The 27,897-nt window shown below is 36.1% G+C and overlaps 2 protein-coding genes across 8 annotated transcripts in view; one reads left to right on the forward strand and one right to left on the reverse strand.

The window, feature by feature from the left end:
- The window catches only part of DNAJC9 (DnaJ heat shock protein family (Hsp40) member C9), a 50,346-nt gene extending 36,402 nt beyond the window's left edge, over positions 1 to 13,944 (forward strand). The window contains exon 5 of the mRNA XM_073793473.1: positions 13,216 to 13,944. Coding sequence (XP_073649574.1) covers positions 13,216 to 13,419 — 204 coding nt within the window. The 3' untranslated portion in view covers positions 13,420 to 13,944. The remainder of the gene's footprint in view (positions 1 to 13,215) is intronic.
- FAM149B1 (family with sequence similarity 149 member B1) overlaps positions 1 to 27,897 on the reverse strand; it is a 63,645-nt gene that overhangs the window by 30,738 nt on the left and 5,010 nt on the right. For 3 of the 7 annotated variants that reach the window (XM_019936083.3, XM_019936085.3, XM_019936082.3), the window contains exons 3-5: positions 27,329 to 27,458; positions 5,285 to 5,427; positions 4,384 to 4,500 (exon numbers count right to left, since the gene is read on the reverse strand). In XM_019936083.3, the coding sequence (XP_019791642.1) occupies positions 4,384 to 4,500; positions 5,285 to 5,427; positions 27,329 to 27,458 (390 nt within the window). Of the gene's footprint in view, positions 1 to 4,383; positions 4,501 to 5,284; positions 5,428 to 10,230; positions 10,415 to 27,328; positions 27,459 to 27,897 lie in introns of those variants that run through there. The other 4 variants (XM_019936084.3, XM_073793470.1, XM_073793471.1 and 1 more) reach the window with 4 other exon arrangements.

A 27,897-nucleotide genomic window follows, 5' to 3' on the forward strand; every position in this document is an offset into this window, starting at 1 on the left:
AACTCCATTTCAGACCAACTTATCTTCCAGTGGACCTCTAGCGATGATCAAAATAGAGGAAAGTTACATGAAGTTGTGATCTCATGATGCCAAAAGGAAGAAAATATAACTTAGTACACTAGGAAAGGAAATATGATTGTGGATGGCCCTACCAGTAGAAAAACGGAAAGAGAACATCTCCATGGTTTTGGAGAGCTTCAGAAAGCTCTTTATGTCTGAAAAAGTCTGATTTGTAATTAGCTTGACTGGGCTCTTGCATTTAGGACAGTTGTAAAAAAAAAAAAAATCAAAGAAAATGAAAGCAAAAGCTATAATTTGTAATGAGTGACATGAGGGAGGTGGGCTTAGGAGAAACCATACCATGTCACTTTAATGATATTTTAAAAACTGTGGTGAACAATATAAGATTAAATACACCATCATAAGCATTTAAAACCATACAGTTCAACAGTGTTAAGTATATTCACATTATTGTTCAACAGATCTCTTGAACTTTCTTATATTGCAAAACTGAAACTCTGATATCCATTAAACACTCATTGCCCCTTCCCCTTCCTCCCCTCCCTTTGGCAACTCCGCTTGTACTTTCTGTTTCTATGATTTGACTACTTTAGATACTAAAGATGGCTGGAATCATATTGTATTTGTCCTTTTGTGACGGGCTTATTTCACTTAGCATAATATCTTTGAGGTTCATCCCTATTGTAGCATGTGACAGGATTTCCTTCTGTAATATTCCATCGTATGTATATACCACATTTTCTTTCTTTTTATTGTATTTTATTTATTTATTTTTGGTTGCGTTGGGTCTTTGTTCTGTGCACAGGCTTTCTCTAGTTGTGGCGAGCCAGGGCTACTCTTCATGGCGGTGCATGGGCTTCTCATTGCAGTGGCTTCTCTTGTTGCAGAACACAGGCTCTAGGCGCATGGGCCTCAGTAGTTGTAGCATGTAGGCTCAGTAGTTGTGGCTCGTTGGCTCTAGAGCGCAGGCTCAGTAGTTGTGGCGCACGGGCTTAGTTGCTCCACAGCACGTGTCCCCTGCATTGGCAGGCAGATTCTTAACCACTGTGCCACCAGGGAAGCCCCCCTTTGTCCATTTATTAATTGGGTTATTTTTGTTGTTGTTGTTGAATTGTAGAAGTTCCTCATATATTCTAGATACTAGCTCCTTATCAGACATGCAATTTGCAAATATTCTCCCCCATGCCATAAGTTGCCTTTTCACTCTGATGATTGTTTCTGTTGACGCACAGAAAATTTAGAGTTTGATGTAGTCCCATCTGTCTATTTTTGCTTTTTGTTGCCTAAGGTTTTGGTGTTCTATCCAATAAATCATTGCCAAATCCAATATCCTGAAGCTTTTCCCCTGTGTTTTATTCTAGGAGTTTTAATAGTTTTAGGTCTTCCATTTAGGTCTATAAAATCCATTTTGAGTTAATTTCTGTATATGGTATAAGGGTCCCACTTCATTCTTTTGCATTCTTTCCCCAGCACCATTTGTTGAAGAGACTGTCCTTTCGCATTGTGTAGTCTTGGCGCCCTTGCTGAAAATTATTTACTCATATACGCAGAGGTTTATTTCTGAGCTCTCCATTCTTTAATGATTTTTTAAGGGTTATAATTCTGCATATAGTCATATACTTTAGCAACTTATTAGATATTATAGTTAATTTTTGTTGAGGTATGTATTTAAAGTAAGGGTAGGTAAGCCCCTTAAGCTAACTTGAAGCAGATGACTGCATAGTTTCTTTTCAAATGGAAATGTCCTCAGACTCATCTTCTTCATGGTCCTTTTCTGGGCTGTGTTTTCTCCTTATGCTGCCACCATCTTCTATTGTTATAAAGTTCCTGGAATTCCATTTTGACCTAGACACTAATTTGTCTTGATTGATAACATTGTTTTGCCACCATAATATCAATTAATTCATTTTCATGGAGTTTGTTTTCATATAAATATGATTTAGTAAAAAAAAAATAAGTTGATGCTAACCATGTTCTACGCATTGTACGAGGTGTTAGAGATACAAAAAGGAAGAGACTGTATTTTTGTGTTGTTTATTATCTCCTCTGGCCCAAGAACTCCTCAAGAATGGAAGCTGGACCGAATACCTTGTTTTGTACATTTGAGATTTGAAAGAAATCCAGTGTGGGAGGATGAATGAATGAGAGAGAGAGTGACAGAAGATAAAGGTAGAGATGTAGGCTGGGGCCAGCTTATGATATAATTTTAGATTTGTATCTTAAATTCACTGGGAAGCTATTGAAGATTTTTAAGTGGGGACAGAAAGGATTAACGCTGAACTTTAAAAGGAGAATCTGATGTAATGTGGAGGGGCAAGAATGGATATAATTTGAAATGTTATTTTTGTAGAAAGTAGATGATCAACCTCATATTTTATGGAAAACTGATTTGTTAAACTGAAAAATATCAAAATGAATTCTTGACACATTTTTTCACACCACTTATTACAAAAAGTGGCAGAATTGCAGCATCATCACCAACTTACATACCCAAATTTTGTTCTCAAATACTAGTAGCCTCTCAAAGGAATCAGATTTCCTTGAATTTCAGCTGATACCATGCCTTAAAGGAAGAAACAATTTTTTTCCAGGATGGGCCTGGAGCATCCTATTGTAACCAGAAAACAAGGAAACATTCAAGACAAAAACAAAGGAACTAGCTTGACATGGCCAAGTTGTAACAATTTGAGCATCAATAATAATTATGGTTAATTAAAATATATAAATATTTTGAAACGCAATGAGTTCATTAATGGTACTCAAGATAGAAAGTATCAAGTATGGACAAAGTGGTAGTGATAGGAAAATAAATATGGATTATATTTAATTTGTTATTATTTTCAATAAGTAGTGACGTGCTAATATAGCTGAATAACTTGTTTCATTTAAATATCTCTGTATATAAAGTATAGATAGGTAATTGTTTCATCTGTATAGTAAAGAAAGATAATTATTGAAAACTGTAAGTCAAATAATCCAGAAAAGCAGAACGAAAAATAAGAAGCACCAAGCAGCAGTGGTGGTAGCAAGTAAAAAGGAAAGAAAGGTTGCCTGTACTAAGTTGCAGAATGATGATTTAGCCAGATGTCCTAAAAAAGGAGGAGCTAACTGCTCAGATTTGTTCCTTATTTCTTTGGAATCTCTAAATGGAACTGCTATTTATAGTTATAAAATAATAAGGCATATATAAAGTTTATACTAATAGATCAGGTAAATATATCTTAATAGCAGGACATAAGTTATGTAATTTTGGTCAGTGAGAATTAAAGGATACATCATTTCTGTGGGAGACATTAGTTTGTAAAAGTCTGACCTTTATATAAAAGGAGTAAACTTAAAAAGGCTTATTGATGTAATACATGAGGTTTAAATTTAGAAAGAAAGCTCAGCCTAGTGACCAGAAGCTTGAGCTTAAATCACTTTGAAAGAAGTAAACAAATCCCATTCTCTGACCAAAAATCAGTTGATAACCCAGATCTCATAACCTTAACTGGCCTAAGACAATAATGTTTTACTTTGTGGTCTGATGAAATTACTACAAGCCCCAAAAGGCATCAAAAGAAAGTATTACTACAACTCTTAGAAGGTATCAGTATAAGTAAAATTACAGTCTTAGGAAAAAGTAAAGGAATTTATTTATTTACTTATTTATTTATTTGGCTGTGCTGGGTCTTAGTTGTGGCACATGGGATCTTTAGTTGCGGCATGCGGGCTTCTTAGTTGCAGCATGGGGACTCTTAGTTGCAGCATGCATGCAGGATCTAGTTCCCCAACCAGGGATTGAACCCAGGCCCCCTGTATTGGTAGCACAGAGTCTTATCCACTGGACCACCAGGGAATTCCCAATATTTTTAAAAAGTAAAAATAAAAATAAAGAGTTTGAGGTGTTAAAGAATTAGCCATTTTAGCTAGTGTACTAATTACCCATTTTAAGCTGATAAACTAATACCAGTTTAACTTCTATAAAGAAATTAAGTTTTAATTAGTATTATATGTTTAAGAAAATGACTTTTCAGAATTTTTTTCAAAAAATTTTAAAGTCTGTTTCTTAGATCCCTGAATTTCTTTAAACCAGTCTATCTACACATTTATTCCAAGAGGGAAGTGCCTAGATTTATAGATGGACGTAGATATATATGAATCTGAATAACCCTTAAATCCTAGAGAATGTCTTACTTTTGAACAAAAAACTAAGTAACAAAATTCTAATATGCATAAAGACTATGGTCAATCTTACAGAATTTGCTGTGCTTTACTAAATACCAATAAATAGGAAGAAGTATTTTAATCCCTTAGTATAACTAGTAGAATATAATACTTGCACATTAGAATACATAAGTACTTACATATTAGAATACTTACATAGTAGAATCTCTTTCTTGAGACATTGTTGCCTCATGTGAAGCTGAAACAGCAGAAGGGGATCTAGGATACAGTCCATAACCTTCACTTGGAGTGATTATCTGCCTACCCAGAATCCTTCAAAGTGAAGAACATAAAGAGATAATTAAGCACCTTCACCTGGCATACATACAAAATGTAGGTATTTTTGGAACAAATTTGATGGCTCTACATAGAAGTCTAGTACATACTTAGTCCGTTACTGATTTAGAATGATTCTTGAGAGAAATGTGAATCCAGAGCCTTTTTAAAGGTATATCTCTCTCCTATACAATGGAGATAGAGAGGATAAAGCTTTTCCACCCCACTGAAAAAAATCCAAGGGAACTGGGCAAACATTTGTAATTTTCCCTCCATCCCCTATAGCAATCTTCATTAAATTTGCCAAAGTGGGTGAAAGCCAGGCCAAATTAGTGAAAACTGAATTATATTCTTAAGAACATGAAGCTTTATAAATTTTAAGTATGTGTAGTAAGTGCACTAATGCGGTTTCTAAGGAAAGCTTCCTAATAGCCTATGTTTGCTTTCAAGTATACATGCATAAGAATTTACTTATAGACAACAGTGTAATCAAATACATTTTCTGACCCTCTTGTTCAAAAGCAAGGCTGTTTGGACAGCCATAGTACACAGATCACAGTTACTGGTATAGAAGTTGTTTTTACTTGATTAGGACAATATAGGTAGTTATGAAAACTCTGAGAAACTTCCATCAACATGAGTTTTCTGTCATCTGAGGCTTTATACCACACTGCCTCATTTATATAAATCTATGCCCATAGAGATTTCAGAATACAAGCTTTCTTGGAAATCTGCTCTTCAAATTTTAGTATTAGCCATGAATATACAAGGGCTCCAATACCTGAGGTGAGGAAAGCTACATGTCCACTGTTGGCACTCTTCTTGTAGACTTTTAATATGTACACTCAACTTCTGCTCATACAAGAGCTCGTCAATGGCTGTGAACATTGCGTGGACTTTTTCAGTGGCATTTTGATCAAGTTCCTAAAAGAAATTATCACCCCAAAATATTCAGATGAGCTTCAATCTCTGTTAATAATCATAAAGGTTGAAAGCAATCAGATTCTGTTTTATTTTCAATATTTAGTACACTTGTGTGAAAGAAAAGTTAAGTTAGTGAGTTTTGGGATCTTACAATATTCAGATGGCCTCCCTATTCCTATTTAAAGAAAATTTGTGGAAATATCTACGTTTTTAAAGTAACATTTTCTTCATCAAAAATATCCAGAAAAGTATAAAGAAAGATAAAAATTACCAATAATTCTACCACTCAAAGATAATGATTGTTAATTTTATTATAGTTGCTTGGTTCCAGTATTCTTTTTAGAGCGTAAGGTAGACAGTCAATCCCATATATATATTACTTTGTAGTCTGCATTTTTCACCTGACAGTTTACATTAAATCTTTGCCCTATAATTTATCCTTTTGCAGCAGCCAAAAGATGGCTATAAAATGTGAATCTGATCATGTTATCTGATTCTCTGCTTACTCTCTACTTCATCTGTTTTTATGTTCCCTTTTACATTCTGATGGAAGAAAAGTTACACCTTTTTTTCTTTTTGCGGTACGCGGGCCTCTCACTGTTGTAGCCTCTCCCATTGCGGAACACAGGCTCCGGACGTGCAGGCTCAGCGGCCATGGCTCACAGGCCCAGCCGCTCCGCAGCATGTGGGGTCTTCCCAGACCGAGGCACAAACCCATGTCCCCTGCATCGGCAGGCGGACTCTCAACCACTGCGCCACCAGGGAAGCCCCTAGGTGATTTTCTTAGTTCTCTCATTCAATTCACTACTATTCTGTTTCACTGGGTCCAGTTTACATATAGTAGTTATGTCCAGTTATCTACTCAGATATTTCAAATGCTATTCATGTCTAAGATTTTAAACTGAATTTTCATATCTGTCTTTTCTTAAATTAAAATCTCTACCTGCTTTGTTTTAAAACCTCCAATAATTTTAATGGATGCTATCTTATCCCTTAACTCTTTGAGTATTTAGAAAGTTTAATAAACCTTATTGAGGAATAGTTTACATACAATAACATTTCAAGTATCTACAGCACAATGACATTTGACAAAGGTATTCACCCAAGTAACCACCATTGTTTTCCAGATGTAGAAGAACATTTCTGATACCCCAGAATGTTCCCTCATACCCCTGTGCAACTGAAGTTTCCTGTTCCCCATGTCATGAAACCATTGATCTGATTTATAGCACTATAAATTAGTTTTGTCTGTTACAGAACTTCATATAACCAGGATCATGCAGGATGTACTTTTTTGTGTTTTGCATTATATACATATATCAAATTATTACTCTGTATACCTAAAAGTAATGCAATGTTATATGTCAACTATATCTCAATTTTTAAAAAGAAAAAAGAAAAGGAGAAGAAAAGACATGAGATACATTGTGAGGATAAAATACACAAAACTTGATGACGGATTCAGTGAGAGAGGTGGAATGTTTTTCAGCAGAATGTTTTCGAGGTTCACCGATGTTGTTGCATGTGTTAGTATTCATTACATTACATTCACTACATAGTATTGCGTTGTAAGACTATGCCACGATTTGTTTATCCATTCTCCTGTTGAGGGACATTTGCATTATTTACAATATTTTTTATTATGAGTAAATATATGAACATTCATGCACAAATCTTTTTCTGGACATATATTTTTATTTCTCTCAGATAAATACCTAGCAGTAGAATTACTGGTCTTATAATGAGTGGATGTTTAATGTTAAAATAAACTACTAAAACTATATCACAGAATAAATGTACAGGTTAGCACTCCCACAAGAAATGTGTGAGCATTAAATATGCTCCACATCCTGGCTAATACTAGGTATGGTCAGTCTTTTTAGTTTTAGCTATTTTAGTGAGTGTGTATCATGACCGTTTTAAATTTGCATTTCCTTGATGATAATGATATTGAGCATCTTTCTATATGCTACTTGGCCATTCATATGTTTTCTTTTACAGAGTGTCCAAGCTTTTTGCTCATTTGTTTTCAACTGGTCTATTTATCTCCTTCATATGGAGTTTTAAGTTTTGGATGCAAGACCTTTGTCAGATATATGTATTGCAAATATTCTCTCCCAGTCTGTGGCTTGTTCTTTCATTTTCTTGATAGTGTATTTGGGAGCACAAAAGATTTTAATTTTGATGGAGTCAAATTTATCCATTTTTTTAGGCTTGTGCTTTTGTCGTGTCATATCTATGAATTCGTTGCCTAATCCAGAGTCTTGCAGGTTTTCTCATACGTTTTCTTCTAAAAGAATGACAGGGGCTTCCCTGGTGGCGCAATGGTTAGGAATCCGCCTGCCAATGCAGGGGACACGGGTTCGAGCCCTGGTTTGGGAAGATCCCACATGCTGCAGAGCAGCTAGGCCCCTGCACCACAACTACTGAGCCTGCGCTCTAGAGCCCGCGCGCCTAGAGCCGGTGCTCCGTGACGAGAGAGGCCACCGCAATGAGAGGCCACCGCAATGAGAGGCCCGCACACGGCAATGAAGAGTAGCCCCTGCTCACCGCAACTAAAAAAGAAAGCCCACGCGCAGCAACAAAGACCCAACGCAGCCAAAAATAAATAAATTAATTTAAAAAAAATAGAATGACAGTTTTTGCACTTACATTTAAATTTATAATTAATTTGAGTAAGTTTTCTGTATGATGTAAGGTAAGGGTCTGAATTCATCCAATTTGCATATGGATATCCAATTGTCCCAGCAACATTTATTGGAAAAAATATCCTTTCCCTGTTGAATTGTCATCACTAAAAGTCAATTGACCATAAATATGAGTTTATTTCTAGATTCTCTATTCTGTGCCATTGAATTATAGGCCTATCCTTATGCCATTACCATACTGTTTTGATTACTGTACCATTAAGTTTGAAATGTGATAGAGTAAGTTCTCTGTCTTCTTTTATAAATTAATTAATTTACTTTATTATTTATTTTTGGCTGAGTTGGGTCTTTGTTGCTGTGTGCAGGCTTTCTCTAGTTGTGGCGAGCGGGGGCTACTCTTCATTGTGGTGCGCGGGCTTCTCATTGTGGTGGCTTCTCGTTTCAGAGCATGGGCTCTAGGCACGTGGGCTTCAGTAGTTGTGGCTCGCGGGCTCAGTAGTTGTGGCGCACGGGCTTAGTTGCTCTGTGGCATGTGGGATCTTCCCAGACCAGGGCTCGAACCCGTGTCCCCTGCATTGGCAGGCGGATTCTTAACCACTGCACCACCAGGGAAGTCCATGTCTTCTTTTTCAAAATTGTTTTGACTAATCTGGGTCTTTTGCAATTCCATGTCAATATGGATCAGCTTATCAGTTTCTACAAAAAGCCTGATGGGATTTGAATAGGGAATGCATTGGATATATAGATCAATTTGGGGAGAAATGCCATCTCAGTATTTAGTCGTCCAATCCATGAACATGGAATGTCTCTTATTTGTTTATATTTCATTTTTCTCAGCAATGTTTTAAATTTTTCAGTGTATAAGTCTTGTTCTCCTTTCATTAAGTTTATCCCTAACAATTTTTTGTTCTTTGTGAATTGAATTTATTTTTAATTTTCACTTTCAGATTATACATTACTAATGTGTAGAAATACAATAGGTTTTAAAAATTTAGATACAATTCCCATACGATGAAATTCATCCTTTGAAAGTGTAAAATTTAGTGGTTTTAGTGTACTCCCAGTGGTTTGTAGCATATGCACAGTTGTGCAACCATCACAACTATCTAATTCTAGAACATTTTCACCCCAAAAGAAACCCTGGCTCCATTAGCCATCACTCTCCATTCCTCTCTCTGCCCAGCCCCTGCCCACTACTGATCTACTTTCTGTCTCTATAGATTTGCTCCTCTGGATATTTCATATGTATGAAACCATGTAACATGTGGCCTTTTGTATCTGGCTTCTTTTACTTAGCATGTTTTCAAGGTTCATCCATAGTGTAGCATGTATTAGTATTTCTTTCCTTTTTATAGCTGAATAATATTACATTACATAAATATACCACATTTACAATTGATTTTTGTAAATTGATCTGATATACTGTGACCGTCCTGAACTCATTTCTTAGTTCTAGTAGATGGAGTTGGGGTGGGGGCGGAGGGAAAGTTTTAGGATTTTCTACATCATGTCATCTGTGAATGAAGATAGTTTAACTTATTCCTTTCCACTGTGGATGGCTTTTACTTCCTTATTTTAGTCTATTGCACTGACTAGAACCTCCAATACAATGCTGAATAAAGGTGGCAAGAATGGACATCTTTATCTTGTTCTGATCTGAAGAGGAAAATATTCAGTCTTTTCCCATTACATACACTATTAGCTTTAGGTGCCTTTTGTCAGGTTGATGAAGTTCCCTTTTATTTTCTAGTTTTGTGAGAGTTTTTATCATGAGTGGGTGTTGGATTTTATCATATGCTTTTTCGAAGTGTCTATTGAGATAATCATGTCAGTTTTTCACATTACTATAATGTATTAATTTAATTTTCTGATGTTGAACCAGCTGTGCATTCGTGGATAAATCCCACTCAGGGTAAATAATCCCTTTATGTTGCTAAATTAGGTTTGCTAATAATTTAAAGTTTTTTGTATAATTTCAAGAGGAATATTAATGTGTAGTTTTCTCTTCATGTGATGCCTTTGTCTGACTATGGTGTTATAGGATGGCCTCATAGGATGATTTAGGAACCATTCCCTCTTTTCTGAAAGATTGGTATTATTTCTTCTTTAAATATTTAAGCATATATAGAAATACAGTGGACGTTTTTATACTGACCTTGTATCTTGTGGCCTTGTTAAACTCATGTATTGGTGCTAAGCAGTTCTGTTTGTTCATTTTGTGAATTCCTGAGAATTTTTTACATACAGAATTCTTTTCTTCTGGTGTCTTTGTCTGGCTTTGGTATCAGGGTAATATTAGCTTCACTGAATGAGTTGGGAAGTGTCTCTTCCTCTATTTTCTGAAAGGGTTTATGAAAGATGGTTATTATTTATTCTTTGAATATTTGGTAGAATTTACCAGTAAAGCCATCTGTGCCTGGGCTTTTCTTTGTAGGAAGATTTTAAATTACTTATTTAATTTCTTTAATTAATATATATCTGTATGGATTATTAATGTCTTTTTGAGTCAGTTTGGTAATTGTGTCTTCCTAGAAATTTACCTGTTATATCTAAGTTATCTAATTTCTTGACATGAAGCTGCTTATTATATTTCCCTAGTCCTTTTACTTTCTGTAAGGTCAACAGTTATGTCCTCACTTTTATTTCTAATCTTGTTCATTTATGTCGTCTTTTTTCTTGGTCAAAGTAGCTAAAGACTTATCAATTTTGTTGACTCTTCAAAGGACTTTATTGAGTTTCTCTATTGTTTTTCTGTTTCCTGTTTCATTAATTTCTACTCTCATCTGTATTATTTTATTTCCTTCCTTCTGCTTGCTTTGGATTTAATTTGGTCTATTTTAGTTTCTTAAGGTGGAAGCTTATGTTATTGATTCAGTATGCTCCATTTTTCTGTAGGCACTTTTGTTCTGTTGAGGTATAATTGACATACAACATTATGTTAGTTTCATAACATAATGATTCAATATTTGTATATTTGGTGAATTGATCTCCATAGCACATCACCATACATAGTTACAGAAGTTTTTTCCTTATGATGAGAATTTTTAAGATCTTTTCTCTTAGCAACTCTCAAATATGTAATACAGTATTATTAACTATAGTCACCATGCTGTACATTACATCCCCATGATTTATTTACTTTATAACTGGAAGTTTGTACCTTTTGACATGCTTCACCCATTTCACCCAACCCCGCAACCCGACCTCCGTCATCACCAATCTGTTCCGTGTCTATAAGCTTGATTTCTTTTTCTATAGGTATTTAAAGCTGTAAGTTTCCCTCTAAGCACCACTTTAGTTATGTCTTATAAATTTTGATATTCTGCTTTTCCATTTTCATTCAATTGAAAATATTTTCTAACTTCCCTTGTAGATTGTTCTTTAACCCATCAGTTATTTAAAAGAACAGTGTTTAATTTTCAAATACTTGGGGATATCCCAAATTTATATCCATTGTTGATTTCTAACTTAATTCCAACATGGTTGGAGAACATACCTAGTACAATTTCAATCCTTTTAGATTTATGAAACTTGTTTTTTGTATGCTTGAAGATTATATATTCTGCTGTCATTGGATAGAATCAATTAGGTCAAGTTGGTTGATAGCACCGTTCAAGTCTTCAATATCCTTGCTGATCTTCTGTTTAGTTGTTCTATCAAGTATTGAGAGTGGGGTATTGAAGTCTCCAGCTACAACTGTTATGTTTCCCATTTCTCTTTTAAATTCTATAGTTTGCTTCATATGCTTTAAGGCTTCGTTGTTAGATGTGTATACATTTATAACTACTTTATTTTCCTAAAGAATTGGCCTTTTTATCATTATGGAGATGTCCTTTTGTTTCTAGTAGTATTTTATGTCTTAAAGTTTCCTTTGTGTTCAAATTCAAGCAGTTTTTATGGCTGCCTTGGCTCTTAATTTCTGTGCCGTTGCATCTCCTTTGCATTTGTGTGCTGACTCATAGTCAGCCATTTGTGTGTGTATAGTTTGGGCCCTCTCTGGTCTCTCCTGCATGGATATGTGGAGAGTTTATTAGGGCCTCCTACGACTTATTTCCCAGACCTCCTTAATAAATTTCTGGATAGTCTGCCAATCCATTTTTTGCCCTAGCTAGTATTGAAACCTCAGACTATCTGAGCCACTGTTTTTCCTTGTTCATATGCTACCGAATGTGCTACTGTTGTTGACAATGCTATTGAACTTAGAGTTCATCCAAGTTCCATTCCAAATCTATTGAGCCCTCTCTGGTGGTGAAGCTGCTAGTTTTCATAGTTTGTCCCTTTAAAGTTGAACAGACTCTTATTGTTCCTAACTCAAAGTTCTATTGATTTTCATGAATAACTGCTACTCCATTTGCTGTGTACCTTTAGTCAATTTTCAGAATCCTGAAATGATTGCTTTAGACAATTATATCCAGTTTATTGTTGCTTTGGGGGAAGATTTGTCAAGCTACTCACTCTGCCACACTATTTAGAAGTCCCATCTCATAATTTTCTTTTATTATATTCTTTGTCAGGTTTTGGCATCAATATTATGCTGACCCATAAAGTGAATTGAAAATGCTCCTGTTTTGGGGAAAAGTTTGTGTGACTGTTATTTCTTCCACAAATGTATGTTCTTCCACCTAAGCCTAGAGCTTTCTCTGTGAGAGTTGCTTGATTTAGTTTAAGAGTTTTACAACTATTCAGATTTTTGAGGAATTTGTCCATTTCATCTAAGTTATGGAATTTATTGGCATAAAATTGTATATATTATTCTGTTAATATTCTTTTAATGTCTGTAGAATTTGTAGTGACATCTCTTTCATTCCTGATATTTGTAATTTGCATTTTATTGCTTTTCCTTGACTAGTATCACTAGAGGGCTTATTAATTATTAATCTTTCCAAAGAATCAACTCTTGGACTTGTTCATTTTCTCTTTTATTTACCTATTTTCTATTTGATTAATTATGCTTTTAATTCTTTCATTCTACTTTGGATTTAATTTACTGTTCTTTCCTAGCATCTTAAGGTAGAAACTTAGGTTACTCATTTTAAAGCTTTCTTCTCTTTCTAAAATAGGTATTTAAAGGTATAAATGTCTTTATAAGAACTACTTTAGCTGCATCCGTAAATTTGAATTTTTTTTTTTTTTTTTGCAGTACACGGGCATCTCACTGTTGTGGCCTCTCCCATTGCAGAGCACAGGCTCTGGACACGCAGGCTCAGCGGCCATGGCTCACGGACCCAGCCGCTCCGCGGCATGTGGGATCTTCCCGGACTGGGGCACAAACCCGTGTCCCCTGCATCAGCAGGCGGACTCTCAACCACTGCGCCACCAGGGAAGCCCAGATTTAATCTTTTGAACAATACTGATATATTTTATGGCCCACCATACAGTCTGTCCTTGTCAACGTTCCATATGTTCTTGAGAAGGATATGTACTCTGCATTTGTTCAGTATAGCATAAGATCTTTTATGTTTTTACTGATTTTCTAATTGTTTTATTAATAACTAAAATCTCTAACAATAATTGTGGATTCACCTAGTCCTCTCTTTAGTTTCATCAGTGTTTCTTCATACATTTTGAACTCAATTAGATGCTTACTTATTTAGAATTGTTACATCTTCCTGGTATACGTTGTTATGGACTGAATTGTGTCCTCCTCAAATTCATATGCTGAAGCCCTAATCTGCAACATGATTCTATTTGGAGATAAAGCCTTTAAGTCGGAAATTAAGGTAAAATGAGGTCATAAGGGTGGAGCACTAATCTGATAGGATTAGTGTTCTTATAAGAAGAGGAAGAGACACCAGAGATCTCTCTACCTGTGCCTGTGCCCAGGAGAAAGGTCATGTGAGGAGACAGTAAGCCAGGAAGAGTGGCCTCAATCCGTCGATGGACACTTAGGTTGCTTCCATGTCCTGGCTATTGTAAATAGTGCTGCAATGAACATTGTAGTACATGTCTCTATTTGAATTATGGTTTGCTCAGGGTATATGCCTGGTAGTGGGATTGCTGGGTCATATGGTAATTCTATTTTTAGTTTTTTTAAGGAACCTCCATACTGTTCTCCATAGTGGCTGTATCAGTTTACATTCTCACCAACACTGCAAGAGGGTTCCCTTTTCTCCACACCCTCTCCAGCATTTATTGTTTATAGATTTTTTGATGACGGCCATTCTGACTGGTGTGAGGTGATACCTCGTTGTGGTTTTGATTTGCATTTCTCTAATGATTAGTGATGTTCAGCATCCTTTCATGTGTTTGTTGGCAATCTGTATATCTTCTTTGGAGAAATGTCTATTTAGGTCTTCTGCCCATTTTTTAATTGGGTTGTTTGTTTTTTTGATATTGAGCTGCATGAGCTGCTTGTAAATTTTGGAGATTAATCCTTTGTCAGTTGCTTCATTTGCAAATAGTTTCTCCCATTCTGAGAGTTGTCTTTTGGTCTTGTTTATGGTTTCCTTGCTGTGCAAAAGCTTTTAAGTTTCATTAGGTCCCACTTGTTTATTTTTGTTTTTATTTCCATTTCTCTAGGAGGTGGGTCAAAAAGGATCTTGCTGTGATGTATGTTATAGAGTGTTCTGCCCAAGTTTTCCTCTAAGTGTTTGATAGTGTCTGGCCTTACATTTAGGTCTTTAATCCATTTTGAGTTTATTTTTGTGTATGGTGTTAGGGAGTGTTCTAATTTCATTCTTTTACATGTAGCTGTCCAGTTTTCCCAGCACCACTTATTGAAGAGGCTGTCTTTTCTCCATTGTATATTCTTGCCTCCTTTATGAAAAATAAGGTGACCATATGTGCGTGGGTTTATCTCTGGGCTTTCTATCCAGTTCCATTGATCTATATTTCTGTATTTGTGCCAGTACCATACTGTCTTGATTACTGTAGCTTTGTAGTATAGTCTGAAGTCAGGAAGCCTGATTCCTCCAGCTCCGTTTTTCTTTCTCAAGATTGCTCTGGCTATTCGGGGTCTTTTGTGTTTCCATACAAATTGTGAAAGTTTTTGTTCTAGTTCTGTGAAAAATGCCATTGGTAGTTTGATAGGGATTACATTGAATCTGTAGATTGCTTTGGGTAGTACAGTCATTTTCACAATGTTGATTCTTCCAATCCAAGAACATGGTATATTTCTCCATCTGTTTACATCATCTTTGATTTCTTTCATCAGTGTTTTATAGTTTTCTGAGTACAAGTCTTTTGCCTCCTTAGGTATGTTTATTCCTAGGTATCTTATTCTTTTTGTTGCAATGGTAAATGGGATTGTTTCCTTAGTTTCTCTTGCTGATTTTTCGTCATTAGTGTATAGGAATGCAAGCATTTTTTCTTAAAGTTTTTTTTTTTGGCTGCATGGCATATAGGATCTTAGTTCCCTGACCAGGGGTCGAACCCGTGCCTCCTGCAGTGGAAGTGTGGAGCGTTAACCACTGGACTGCCAGGGATGTCCCCAAACTGCCTTTTTTTTTTTTTTGGCTGCGCTGGGTCTTCATTGCTGCGTGCAGGCTTTTCTCTAGTTGTGGCGAGCGGGGGCTACTCTTCCTTGTGGTGTGCGGTCTTCTTGTTGCGGTGGCTTCTTTTGTTGCAGAGCATGGGCTCTAGGTGCACAGGCTTCAGTAGTTTCAGCACGCGGGCTCAGTAGTTGTGGGTAGCAGCTCCAGAGCGCAGGCTCAGTAGTTGTGGCACATGGGCTTAGTTGCTCCACAGCATGTGGGATCTTCCCAGACCAGGGCTCGAACCTATGTCCCCTGCATTGGCAGGAGGATTCTTAACCACTGTGCCACCAGCGAAGCCCCCAAACTGCCTTTTTATCCGTAAAAAATATTCCTCTTTCCTAGTAATCAACTCTGTGTCTTGAAGTTTATTTTGTCTCATATTAATATAAGCCTATTGTGTGCACAGTATAACTTTCTCTGTCCTTTTAATTTCAATCTGTGTCTTTATATTTAGAGTTCGTCTCTTCCATATAGTATATAGTTGAGTCTTGTTTTTTTTTTTGAATCCATTCTGTGTTTTATCCATTTTTTATCCATTCCATTTTTTTTGTTTTAATTATTGACATGGTTGGGTTGTAGTCTACCATCTTGCTGTTTCTTTTCCATTTGTCCCTTTTTTTGCGGGGGGGGGGAGCCTTTCTTGTTCTTTTCCTTTCCTGTCTTATTCTAGGTTAATCAAATATTTGTTAGTATTCCATTTTATTTCCCCTATTGGCATCTTAGCTTATTCTTCTTATAATTTTTTAATGCTTGCTCTAGGGCTAATAATGTGCATTCTTAACCTATCAAAGTCTAGTTAGTCAATATTTTACCACTTCACACCTCCCTCTTCATACTTCCCACTTGTCTTGATACCTGACACTTCACAAATGTAATAATCGTATAACAGTATAATTCCATTTATATTCACCCATCCTTTGAGCTATGTTTGTCTCAGCTTTTACTTCTACAAATATAAACTCCATCTTGCACATGTTTTGCTTTATTCAGTCAGTTATCCTTTAGAGAAATCACTAAAAAATATAGACTTTGTATTTACCCACCTATTTAGTTTCTCGTGTTCTTTATCTCCCTGTGTCCTAAAGATTCCAACTGCTTCATCTGCCCCGAACTCTGATCTCTGTTACTCAGCAAAATGGGACCACTGTGCTTTGTTTGGACTCTATCTTACAATTCCATAGTCAGAAAATTATTCCCAGGCAGGGAGCCAGGGTAAACAGGGGCCTGCCTACCTTATGAGTTTCTTTTCTCTTAGGGATTATCGATATGGGCTGCCTGTTAACCAATGCCTCAAGAGACAGTCAACATGGAGTTTCAGAGCCAAAACAGAATAAGGAAGGCATCAACCTGGGAAGGCAGCCTGTTATAAGATATTGGAACCTAAGCACAGTAATGACGGCATCTGTGTAGGAAGACAGCCTGTTGTATGATAGGAGCCTAAGAGAGGTAAAGAGAACATCTAAGCAGTTTTTCTGACCCTGAGCAGTGTGAGAGGGGTGTTGTAATTACTTTGGCAGTGTACCAGATTACTCCAAAACTGAATGGCTCAAAATAGCAATAATCATGTATTATCTTTGCAGGTTTACATGTGTCTGGAATTTACATAGCTCACAGCAGGAATGGTTTGTCTCTTCTCCACAGCATCTGGGATATCAGTTGAAAAGCTCAAAGGCTTAGAGCTGAAAGCATCTGAGTGTTCATTCACTCAAATATCTAGCAATTGATGCTGGCTTTCAGCTGGGGGCTTCAGTTTCTCTCTATATGGGCTTTTCCATGTGGTTTGAACTTCCTCACAACATAGTGGCTGAATTCCAAGGTCAAGCATCCAGAGAGAGAGAAACAGAAAGAGGCAGGCAGAAGCTGTGTTGCTTTCTAACCTAAAAAATCATGCAGCATCACTTTCACTGCATTCTACTGATTAAGGCAGTTAAATAGTCCATTCAGGTTCAAAGGGAAAGAACATAGAGCCTACCTCTTCAGTGGAGGAATATCAGTATCTTGTAATAAGGGCATGTCAGATGGATGTATATTGGCATGACTTTTGAAAATATAATCTGCCACAGTGGGTGTTTGCATGGGGAGCAGGTTGTTGCAGGGTGATGGAGCACAAGTGAGATGAGGAGGATGTCCTTGCGGGAGAGCAGCCAGCTTATAATGTTGGAACAACAATGGAGAAGAAAGTTACCATGTGGGGAGTCGGCAGCCCCACACAGGGTGATAGCCCAAGCAGCCTGAGGAAGGTGCCTATTCGGAGGCAAGGACAACATTGGGTGTCTGACTCTGAGTGGGATGAGGAGATCATTCATTGGGTGCGAGAATGCAAGGGTCAGTGACTCAGCACAGGGTGTTGAAACGTATGTGGAGTGAGAAGAGCATTTGCAGAGGTTAAGAGGCAGTGGATTAGTGGGGAACTGGTTATGTTCAGGGGGACTAATCAAATAAGTAAATATATTAAGAATAACGGAAGCCACGTTTATCACTGTCAGAGAAAGAAGTTACAAATTAGAAAAGGAAAAAACTAGAATGAACCTTGTCATTTCACAGTGGGATAGGAGGAGTACTTATATTCCCTAGTTCTGTCCACTGGGAGGGTTTGGGAATAAGTGACACCTAAAAAGCAATGAGCACGCTTAGCACCCAAATCTTTGTTTCTAAACATGGCATAAAAGGAACCAGGGCTTCTTAAAGAATTGGCTGATTCCAGGGTTGGGGCAAAGAAAGTACAAAATAAGCCTGGATATCTTGTGCCAGAAAGTAAGGAAATATTTAAAGAAGGATGGGAACATGTCAAAATGGCACAGAAGCAGCTTGCAGGGAATTCTGTGGGCCAAATCTGGGACAATTGGAACTTCAAGATAAATAATGATGTATTATATATTATAACTAACAGAACAAAATAGGAATCCTTGAGTCTACACTGATATAAATCATAAATTGAAAGTCTGAGGAGGAACAGGATAGTAGGTACATAATTTCAATGTACCGCCCCGTAAAATACTTTTTTTTAAATATCTTTATTGGAGTGTAATTGCTTTACAATGGTGTTTTAGTTTCTGCTTTATAACAAAGTGAATCAGCTATACGTATACATATATCCCCAATAAAATACTTTCAAATGCAAAGGAAAATCACCTTAATTAAGTGATCAAAGTGAACAACATTAATAATGGGACAAATGGAATTATGTGCCACCTAATAGAATGCAATGAGAAAAACAAGCTCATTTCTGTCGTATCATAGACTCAAGAACTGTTCCAGATTGAGGGAGACTAAAGAGACTTGACAATGTGATATAAACTTTTGCTATAAAGGATATCATTGGGACAACTAGTGAAACTTTAATGGGATCTATGGATTAGGTGGTAGCAATATATCAGTGTTAATTTCCTGAATTTGATTCTTGCCCTCTAGTAATGTAGTGTGTCCTTGCTTGAAGGAAATATACACTAAAATATTTGGTGCAAGGGAGTATCATGTCAGTAACTTACTCTCAAACCATTCAGGAAAAAAACAGTTGGCCTCCATATTCATGGGTTTGTAAATGTAAAACACATTTATATTGTATTAGGTATTATAAGCAATCTAGAAAGGATTTAAAGTGTACAGTAGGATATGCGTAGGTAATATGCAAATACTGCACCATTTTATGTGAGACTTGAGCATCCCTGGATTTTGGTATCCACAGGGGGTCCTGGAACCAATCCCTCATGGATACCAAGGGAAAACTGTTCTTTTTACTATACTTACAACTTTTCTGTAAGTTTGAGGTTGTTTCCAAGTTATTAAGAAAACACAATGTGCAGTAATTGCAACTTTGATCACAAAACTTGAATTTGATTAAGACACAATCCATTACTAATAATGGATTTCACAGGAATTACCTACTCTGACATACATGTGAAATCTGCAATGAAATGTTTGTGTAATACAAGGAAAATATCAACATTATTTATATACTAACCAGGAACCTTGAAAACAATCACAATTATAGCTATAAGTTTCAAAGAGAAATGTATTCTTCAAAATATTAAACATAGAGTTTTTATATGACCTAGAAATTCCACTCCTAGGTGTATACCTAAGAATATTCAAAACATGTCCACAGAAAAACTTGTACACAAGTGTTCATAGTAGCATTATTCATAATAGCAAAAAAGTGAAACAATCCAAATGTCCATCATCTGATGAATAAACAAAATTGGTATATCCATGCAATTAAATTATATTCATTAATAAAAAAGAAGTACTGACACACGCTGTAACATGGATAAAATGTGAACATATGCTAGGTGAAATAAGCCAGACACAATAGGTGATATACTGTATGATTCATTTATATGAAATATCAGAATAGGCAAATCCATACAGACAGAAAGCAGATTAGTGGTTGCCAGGGGCTGGGTGGAGAGAGAAATGGAGAGTAATTGCTAATGGAGACAGGGTTTCTTTTTGGGGTGATGAAAATGATAGGATGGTTGCACGACTCTGTGAATATACTGCAAATCACTTAATTGTTCACTTTAAAAGAGTGAATTTTATGTATGTGACTATCACAGTAAAAAAAAGTAAAAATAATAAATCCAATGAAAGTCTAATCTAGTATTAAACAGATGAGAAATCTATTAAAACATTTAAATGAAATATCAAAAGTTAAACACATGACAAAGAATATAAATTTCTGCCAGAAGCCAACATTAGCCTAGAACTCAGTTCCCTTAGAAAACATGAACTCTGGGACTTCCCTGGTGGTGCAGTGGTTAAGAATCCGCCTGCCAATCCAGGGGACACGGGTTTGAGCCCTGGTCCAGGAGGATCCTACATGCTGCGAAGCAACTAAGCCCATGCGCCACAACTACTGAGCCCGTGTGCCACAACTACTGAAGCCCGCACACCTAGAGCCCGTGCTCCACAACAAGAGAAACCACTGCAATGAGGAGCCCACACACCACAATGAAGAGTAGCCCCCCCCTCACCGCAACTAGAGAAAGCCCACGCACAGCAACGAAGACCCAACACAGCCAAAAATAAATAAATTAATTTAAAAAAACAAAACAAAACATGAACTCTACACCTATATACCAGCAACAAATAGATTAAAAATATGATTTTTAATATACCATGCAAGGTACCTAGGAATAAATCTTCAACAAATATACATTACTTTTATGGATAAAATTATAAAAATGTATTGAAAGACATTAAAGAAATGGATAATAAATGGAAAGATTTATATATCAAATTCATGATTAGGAAAACTCACTATCATAAAGATAGCAGTCCTCCCCAAATTGACCTATGCAATTTAATAATCAGATTCTAACATACATAAAAAAGGTTGGCCAAGACAATTATCAATAATGTAGTAAGACTTCCCTATCACATATTATAGATTATTATAAAGCTATAGTTTAATGAAAACCAGTTGTATTGGGCTTCCCTGGTGGCGCAGTGGTTGAGAGTCCGCCTGACGATGCAGGGGACACGGGTTTGTGCCCCGGTTCAGGAAGATCCCATATGCCGCGGAGCGGCTGGGCCCGTGAGCCATGGCCGCTGAGCCTGCGCGTCCGGAGCCTGTGCTCCGCAACTGGAGAGGCCACAACAGTGAGAGGCCCGCGTACCGCAAAAAAACAAACAAACAAAAAAAGCCAGTTGTATTCGCATGAGTTTAGAATAGAACAGTTTAGAGAGCCCAGGAACAGACCATTTCATATTTTAAAACTTAATCTATAACAGAGGTAACATAGCAAATCAATGGAGAAAGGATGCAACAGTACTCTCCGGAAATAATGCTACCTTTTATGGAAGAAGCTGGAAATATATATGTGCATTTTTAGTGATCACAATGACTAGAGGTTGCTACAGGTATTTAATAGGCAGGGATCATTAATACTAAACATCCTGCTATACATGGGACATTGCTGTACAACAGCCATATCCAAAATGCCAAAAATGCCCTTGCTTAGAAATCCTGAACTAGTCAGTAAATGGTGCTGAAACAATTCATTATCCATATGAAAAAATTAAAATTATGTTCCTGCTATATACCATATGCAAAAAACTATTCCGGGGGATTAAAGACCTAAGCGTGGGAATTGTGAAAGTTACAAAAGCCACAGACCAGGAAAAGATATTTGCAATACATTTAACAAAGAATGAGTGTATCAGTGATTAATTGCATTTAGTTACTACTAATAAAAACAACAGTGACTTAAACAAGATAAAAGTTTAATTTCTCTCTCAAAAAAATTAAATCTAGGGGTAGGCATTAAAAGCGATATGGTGCCTCCATGGTTATCAAGGACTCAGTTTCTTCTATCAATCATTTCCATCCTCAGTGATGCTTTATGGTCCAAGATGGCTGCTTTACCTTTAGCCATAGTTCCATGTTCCAGGCAGGAATTAGGAGAATTCCTAATTAGGAATTTTCCGAATTAGGAATTAGGAATTTTCCAGAATTTTTTCTCAAAAAAACGGCATTCCAGAAAGCCCCATCTCCTGACTTATTGTACAATTCATTACCTACCTCTACCTGTAACAGAGGTTGGTAAATAAATTTTCAACTGGGTACAATACCAAAAGTTCTATAGTTGTACAGGGAGAGTGGACATTATATAACTATTTAGAACAGGGGTCAGCAAACTATGACCAGTGGGACAAATCCAGCCCACAGCCTATTTTGTAAATAAAATTTATTGGAACATTGTCATGCCCATGTATTTATACACTGCTTATGGCTGTCTTCTCAGTGAGAGTTGAGGGTCCTGACAGAGTCTGCAGAGCCTGAAATATTTACTATCTAGCCCTTTACACAAAAAGTACACCCACCACCCCTAATCTAAAAGACAAAGAGGTACCAGGGGTTAAGAATCCGCCTGCCAATACAGGGGACACAGGTTTGAGCCCTGATCCGGGAAGATCCCACATGGAGTGGAGCAACTAAGCCTGTGCGCCACAACTACTGAGCCTGCGCTCTAGAGCCCACAAGCCACAGCTACTGAGCCCTTGTGCCACAACTACTGAGCCCTCATGCCACAACTACTGAAGGCTGCACGCCTAGAGACCATGCTCCACAACAGAAGCCACTGCAATGAGAAGCCCGCGCACCACAACAACGAGTAGCCCCCACTCACTGCAACTAGAGAAAGCTCGCGCACAGCAACGAAGACCCAACACAGCCAAAATATAAATAAATAAAAAATAAGTTAAAATAAATTTAAAAATAAAGACAAAGAACTCCTACTAATTAATATGAAAATGATAAATAAAATAATAAATGAGTATGAAAATATTAATAGGCAATTCACAGACTACAAATATGTGCAACATCATGTATGAACTTTTCAAACAGTTCTAGGCAAAAGAAGCCAGATATAAAAAATACATACTGTAGGATTCCATTTATATGAAGGGCAAGAACAAGTAAACCTGATGATAGAGGTCAGAACACTAGTTATCTTTGGGGTTGGGAGAGGGCATCTAGGAGCCTTGTGGGATGCTGATTGTCTATATCTTGATCTGTGTACTGTTTTCACACATACACACATACACACACACACACACACACACATGCACACCCAATATGTAAGTTATGCAGTTTTCTGTAAGGTGTGCAACTTTTCTTTTCTAATCAACCCCATTGCATCAGATACCTTTAAATAAAAAAAACTAAAACTCTGGCAAAGATGAAAAAGTTTGATAATTCACTGTTTTGGTCAAGAGTGTAAGAAAATAGGCCCTTTCATATGTTCCTGGTGAGATTGCAGATTGTCATAACTTTTACAGAGGTCAATTTGGTAACAACTTTCAAAATTACAAAAGCATGTATCTTTTGAGCAGCATTCAACCTCTAGAAACTTATCCTCAGATATGTTCATATATATGTAAAATAATATATGTACAGAGTCATAAATGCAGCACTTTTTTGTAATAGCAATGGCTATGCAGCCATCAAAGAACAAAGCAGTTAGTTTTTTAATAATATATATATTTGAATATACTATAATATACATAATATACTATAATGTAATATATTCTTCAAAATATATTGATAGTGTTAAGTGGAAAAACAAATAGCCCTGGATAGAGTGTATGATGACAAGCTTTATGTAAAAATTAAAATGTACAAAGTTAGCAAAGGAATCAATTAAATTTGTAAATAGAGAATCCCTGTCTGGTTCCTTGCTGTAACTGAAACAGCTTTAGTGTTTTGCCATTTAAACTGATATTTAACTGACAAATAGTCATTATCAAGTTTCAAGGGTTTCCTTCCCTATCTAATTGAAAATTTTTATAAGGAATGGTTTTTGAATTTTATCAAGTATCTTTTAAACATCTATTGGCTTGATCATATTTTTTCCTTTAATTCACTGATGTTAAACATATTAATACATTTACAGATATTGACCCATCTTTGTATTCCTAGAATAAACCTTATTTGATTATTTTAAAAAAAATCAATCTGAACTAGATAAAACTAAAATAGAATAGAACTGGGTTAGATATTTTTATGATTGTTGACTATAAAACTTTAAATAATAGATATAATTAGAATAAAAAAGGAAAGTCTTCCTTCACATCATTATAATAACTTTGTTAATTTTTTTAAGACTTTTTTTTTTTTTAATGTGGACCATTTTTAAAGTCTTTATTGAACTTCTTACAACACTGCCTCTGTTTTATGTTTTGGTTTTTTGGCCCCGAGGCATGTGGGATCCTAGTTCCCCGACCAGGGATCGAACCCACACCCCCTACATTGGAAGGCGAAGTATCAACCACTGGACCACCAGGGAAGTCCCCAACTTTGTTAATTTTAAAACAATATTTTAAAAGAAATAAACCTAAGAATATAAACGCCAGCATGATTATAAATATATTTGGCAAAGTAGTAGGCCATTAGTTAAATTGGGGGGAAAACTGTATTCCTATATACCAGTGATAACTCAAAAACACCTAAGTTCAAAAGCAAGGAAAATGTATAATTAAATACTAAGTTCAATTTTAATATCAGTTGTATCTTACAACAAGAGATTTACTCAAAATAAATAATGAAATGATAAAGTGGATTAAATTAAAGGAAGATCTAAGTAAACTATATTTCTAGGTAGAATACTAAGTTCAGTCAAGGTACAAAATGACTGAAATGTGTTTATAAAGCGATTAGTACAGAGCCTAGCACCTATTAAATATTCAATAAATTTTAGTTCTCCCTGCACCTAATTTAATATAATGTTGTAATACAATATCAATTAAATCCCTCATGAATATTTTATAAAATTTCATACAAGGGAAAATAAAATTTATCTGAAAGAGCAAAGAGGACACAAATACTAAATAATACATGTTTTTTAATGAACACTAATAGATTTTCCAAGATTTTTAAAATATCATGAAAACCCTAAGATATTAAGTCAAATGTAGAAAAATTGTTCAAACAAAGTAGGTTCAACAGTAAAAGAATTATCCTCACACCATATACTATTTTAAAAGTCTGGTGAGTTAAAAAGTTAAACACGCAAAATTCTATTAAAAAGCTATGAAGAAGAATATTATAATATTCCATCTTTCTAAAGATAAAATCCTGACTAGCAAAGAAATTAAGGTCAAAAGTAAAATGGTTATATTTGAATTTTTTTAAAAAAATCTGTTACACAATAAATACCAAAAGGAAAGAAGGGAAATGGGAAACATTTGTATGACATTCATAACTTATAAAGAGATACTAATTAAAATATAGAGATAACTGATTGAAATATATAGTCAGTACACTAAAACCTCAAAATAAGTCATCAAATTAATTAAATCATTACGTAAGGATAAAATTTAAATTCTTTACCATGGCCTACAACGCCTTACAAGATCTAGTGCTGCCTACCTCTCCAGTCTCATTAGCGCTTTCTCCCCTGGTACACCATCCTTCAACCACCCTGACCTTTTTCCAGTTCCGAGAACATACCAAACACTTTCCCTTGGAAACATGAAGATCTCTTCCTCCTTAGGGCCTTTGCAGATGCTGCCGGTTACCTGCTGGAAGCTCTTTTCCTCATTCTTCACATGGTTAACTCTTCAGTCTTCAAGTCTCAGATCTACCCTACATGATACCCTACCTAAAGTGAATCCCCCTTATAGTGTTCTATTTCAGCTCCCTGTTGTCTTCCTTATAGTACTTATGACCTTTTGTAGTTATTTTGTTCATTTGCTTTTGTCAATCTCCCTCATTAGACTATTGAATCACGTAAATCTCATTCACCCCATATTCCCAAATACAGTGTCTGACAACAAATGCATTCAATAAATATTTGTTGAATAAATAAAAACTGAAAACCCAAGTATCAGATAATAATGAAATTACTAAATTATGATATAATATATTAAAACAAGGAAATGCTATATAACTATATATAACTATTCAAATTGACAAGTATGGAAGTAGTAAAAGAAAATGTCTATATGAAATAATGGTGAATGAAGAAGCAGATCAGGATGCACATATATCATACAACTATGTAAGGCAACTATATATACATCCAACTTAAAATGACTAGAAAATAACTCATAGTGACAAAAAGGTTGTAACAATTAGCAGGCTTTTTGTAAAGAAAGCAGGTTGCTAACAATAATATTGTATAAAGTCAGTATTGTGGAAGAGTGCTTACAAAATAACAGTAAGTGAGAAAACAGAGCATAGTATTGTATGTACACCATGACTATAGCTAGGCCAAATTAAATATAGATTGAAAGAGGATACAGAAATAAAAATACCTATTGCATCAAGGTGAGAAACATGCATAAAATTTGTTTTTTAAATTTTCTTTTAAGGTTGTTGGTCTTTTAAAAATAATACTTATAATGGCAGATAGTCATGAATGAATAAATAAATAAATCTCATTATCTCAACACCCAATTAATAAAGGAGTAACATTTTAGGTAAATATCTTTAGTCTTTTTTTCTAGTATATATAAGCAAAAATATCTGTAAAATAAAATTAGAACTACACTATACATTTATTTATTTATTTATTTATTTTTTGTGGTAAGCGGGCCTCTCACTGTTGTGGCCTCTCCCATTGCGGAGCACAGGCTCCGGACGCGCAGGCTCAGCGGCCATGGCTCACGGGCCTAGCCGCTCCAGGGCATGTGGGATCTTCCCAGACCGGGGCACGAACCCGTGTCCCCTGCCTCGGCAGGCGGACTCTCAACCACTGCGCCACCAGGGAAGCCCTATACATTTATTTTTAACGTGCTTTTTTTCATTTAGTAATATAAACATTTTCCCAGTCTATATGGCTTGGTAATAAACTTTCAAAAACATTTTAAACAACAAGGTAATATTAGTAGTCGAGAGACACACTAGTGGACTGAGCACAGCAGAAGGAGTAGATCCAGAGCTCAGATCCGTACCAACGTGCAAGTGTTTAAGCCAAACACTAAGCATCTCTAAGGATCAACTACTACATCCATAAAACAGAGCAATACTGAAAGAGGGTGAAGCTGATGCTTCTTTACAGCTATTTTAAAGAGTAAATAAACAATGTATGAGGGACTTCCCTGGTGGTCCAGTGGTTAAGACTTCGGGCTTCCACTGCAGGGGGCACAGGTTCGATCCCTGGTTGGGGAACTAAGGTCCTGCACGCCGCGCGGCACAGCCAAATAAAATAAAATAAAGTTAAAAATAAACAGTGTAGGAGAGGGAAGGCATGAAATATACTGACCAAACTGACAAATGCTAACTCCCAGAACAGTCTCCCAAGCAATCCATCAGACCAATAACATAAAACTCACACCATATCCCCAGGAGAAGTCCGAGCTGCCTTCAGTAGAGATCCCTGTGCCTGTATAACTTGGAAAAGCAGACCTTGAATTCCCAGTGTCAGCTGATGTAAAAGGTGATTCTTGTGTGATGTCAGACTCACTAAATGCACAATTTGGAAGGAGAAGAGAAAATAGAAAAATTCTTATATTTCCTCAAGTTTCTGCAGCATTAACTACTCAGCAATCTATTAGGTGATAAGCATGTGTAGAAATATATCCACAGAGGTAAAAATAAATGAAGGACTTGAAATGTAAGCATCATAGTAAAGTCGGATCTAATTCCTACAGAATTGATGGCAGCCATTCTAAATAATTCTAGTCTTAGTTTACAATGAATACTTTAACATTCCACTTATAATATCTACCCTTGAGAACTAAAGACATTTCAGAAACGTCTAGGAATTCACATAGAATAGTATGTGAACTTGTATGGCACTTTTAGTTTACCAAGCACTTTCACAGATATTAACCCCATTTTATCCTCACAACAACCTGGTGATGCAGAACTCAACCCCTTTTTTAAGACAAAGAATCTGAGA

This window comes from Tursiops truncatus, chromosome 16 (genome assembly GCF_011762595.2).
Source record: "Tursiops truncatus isolate mTurTru1 chromosome 16, mTurTru1.mat.Y, whole genome shotgun sequence".
NCBI classification, from domain to species: Eukaryota; Metazoa; Chordata; class Mammalia; order Artiodactyla; family Delphinidae; genus Tursiops; species Tursiops truncatus.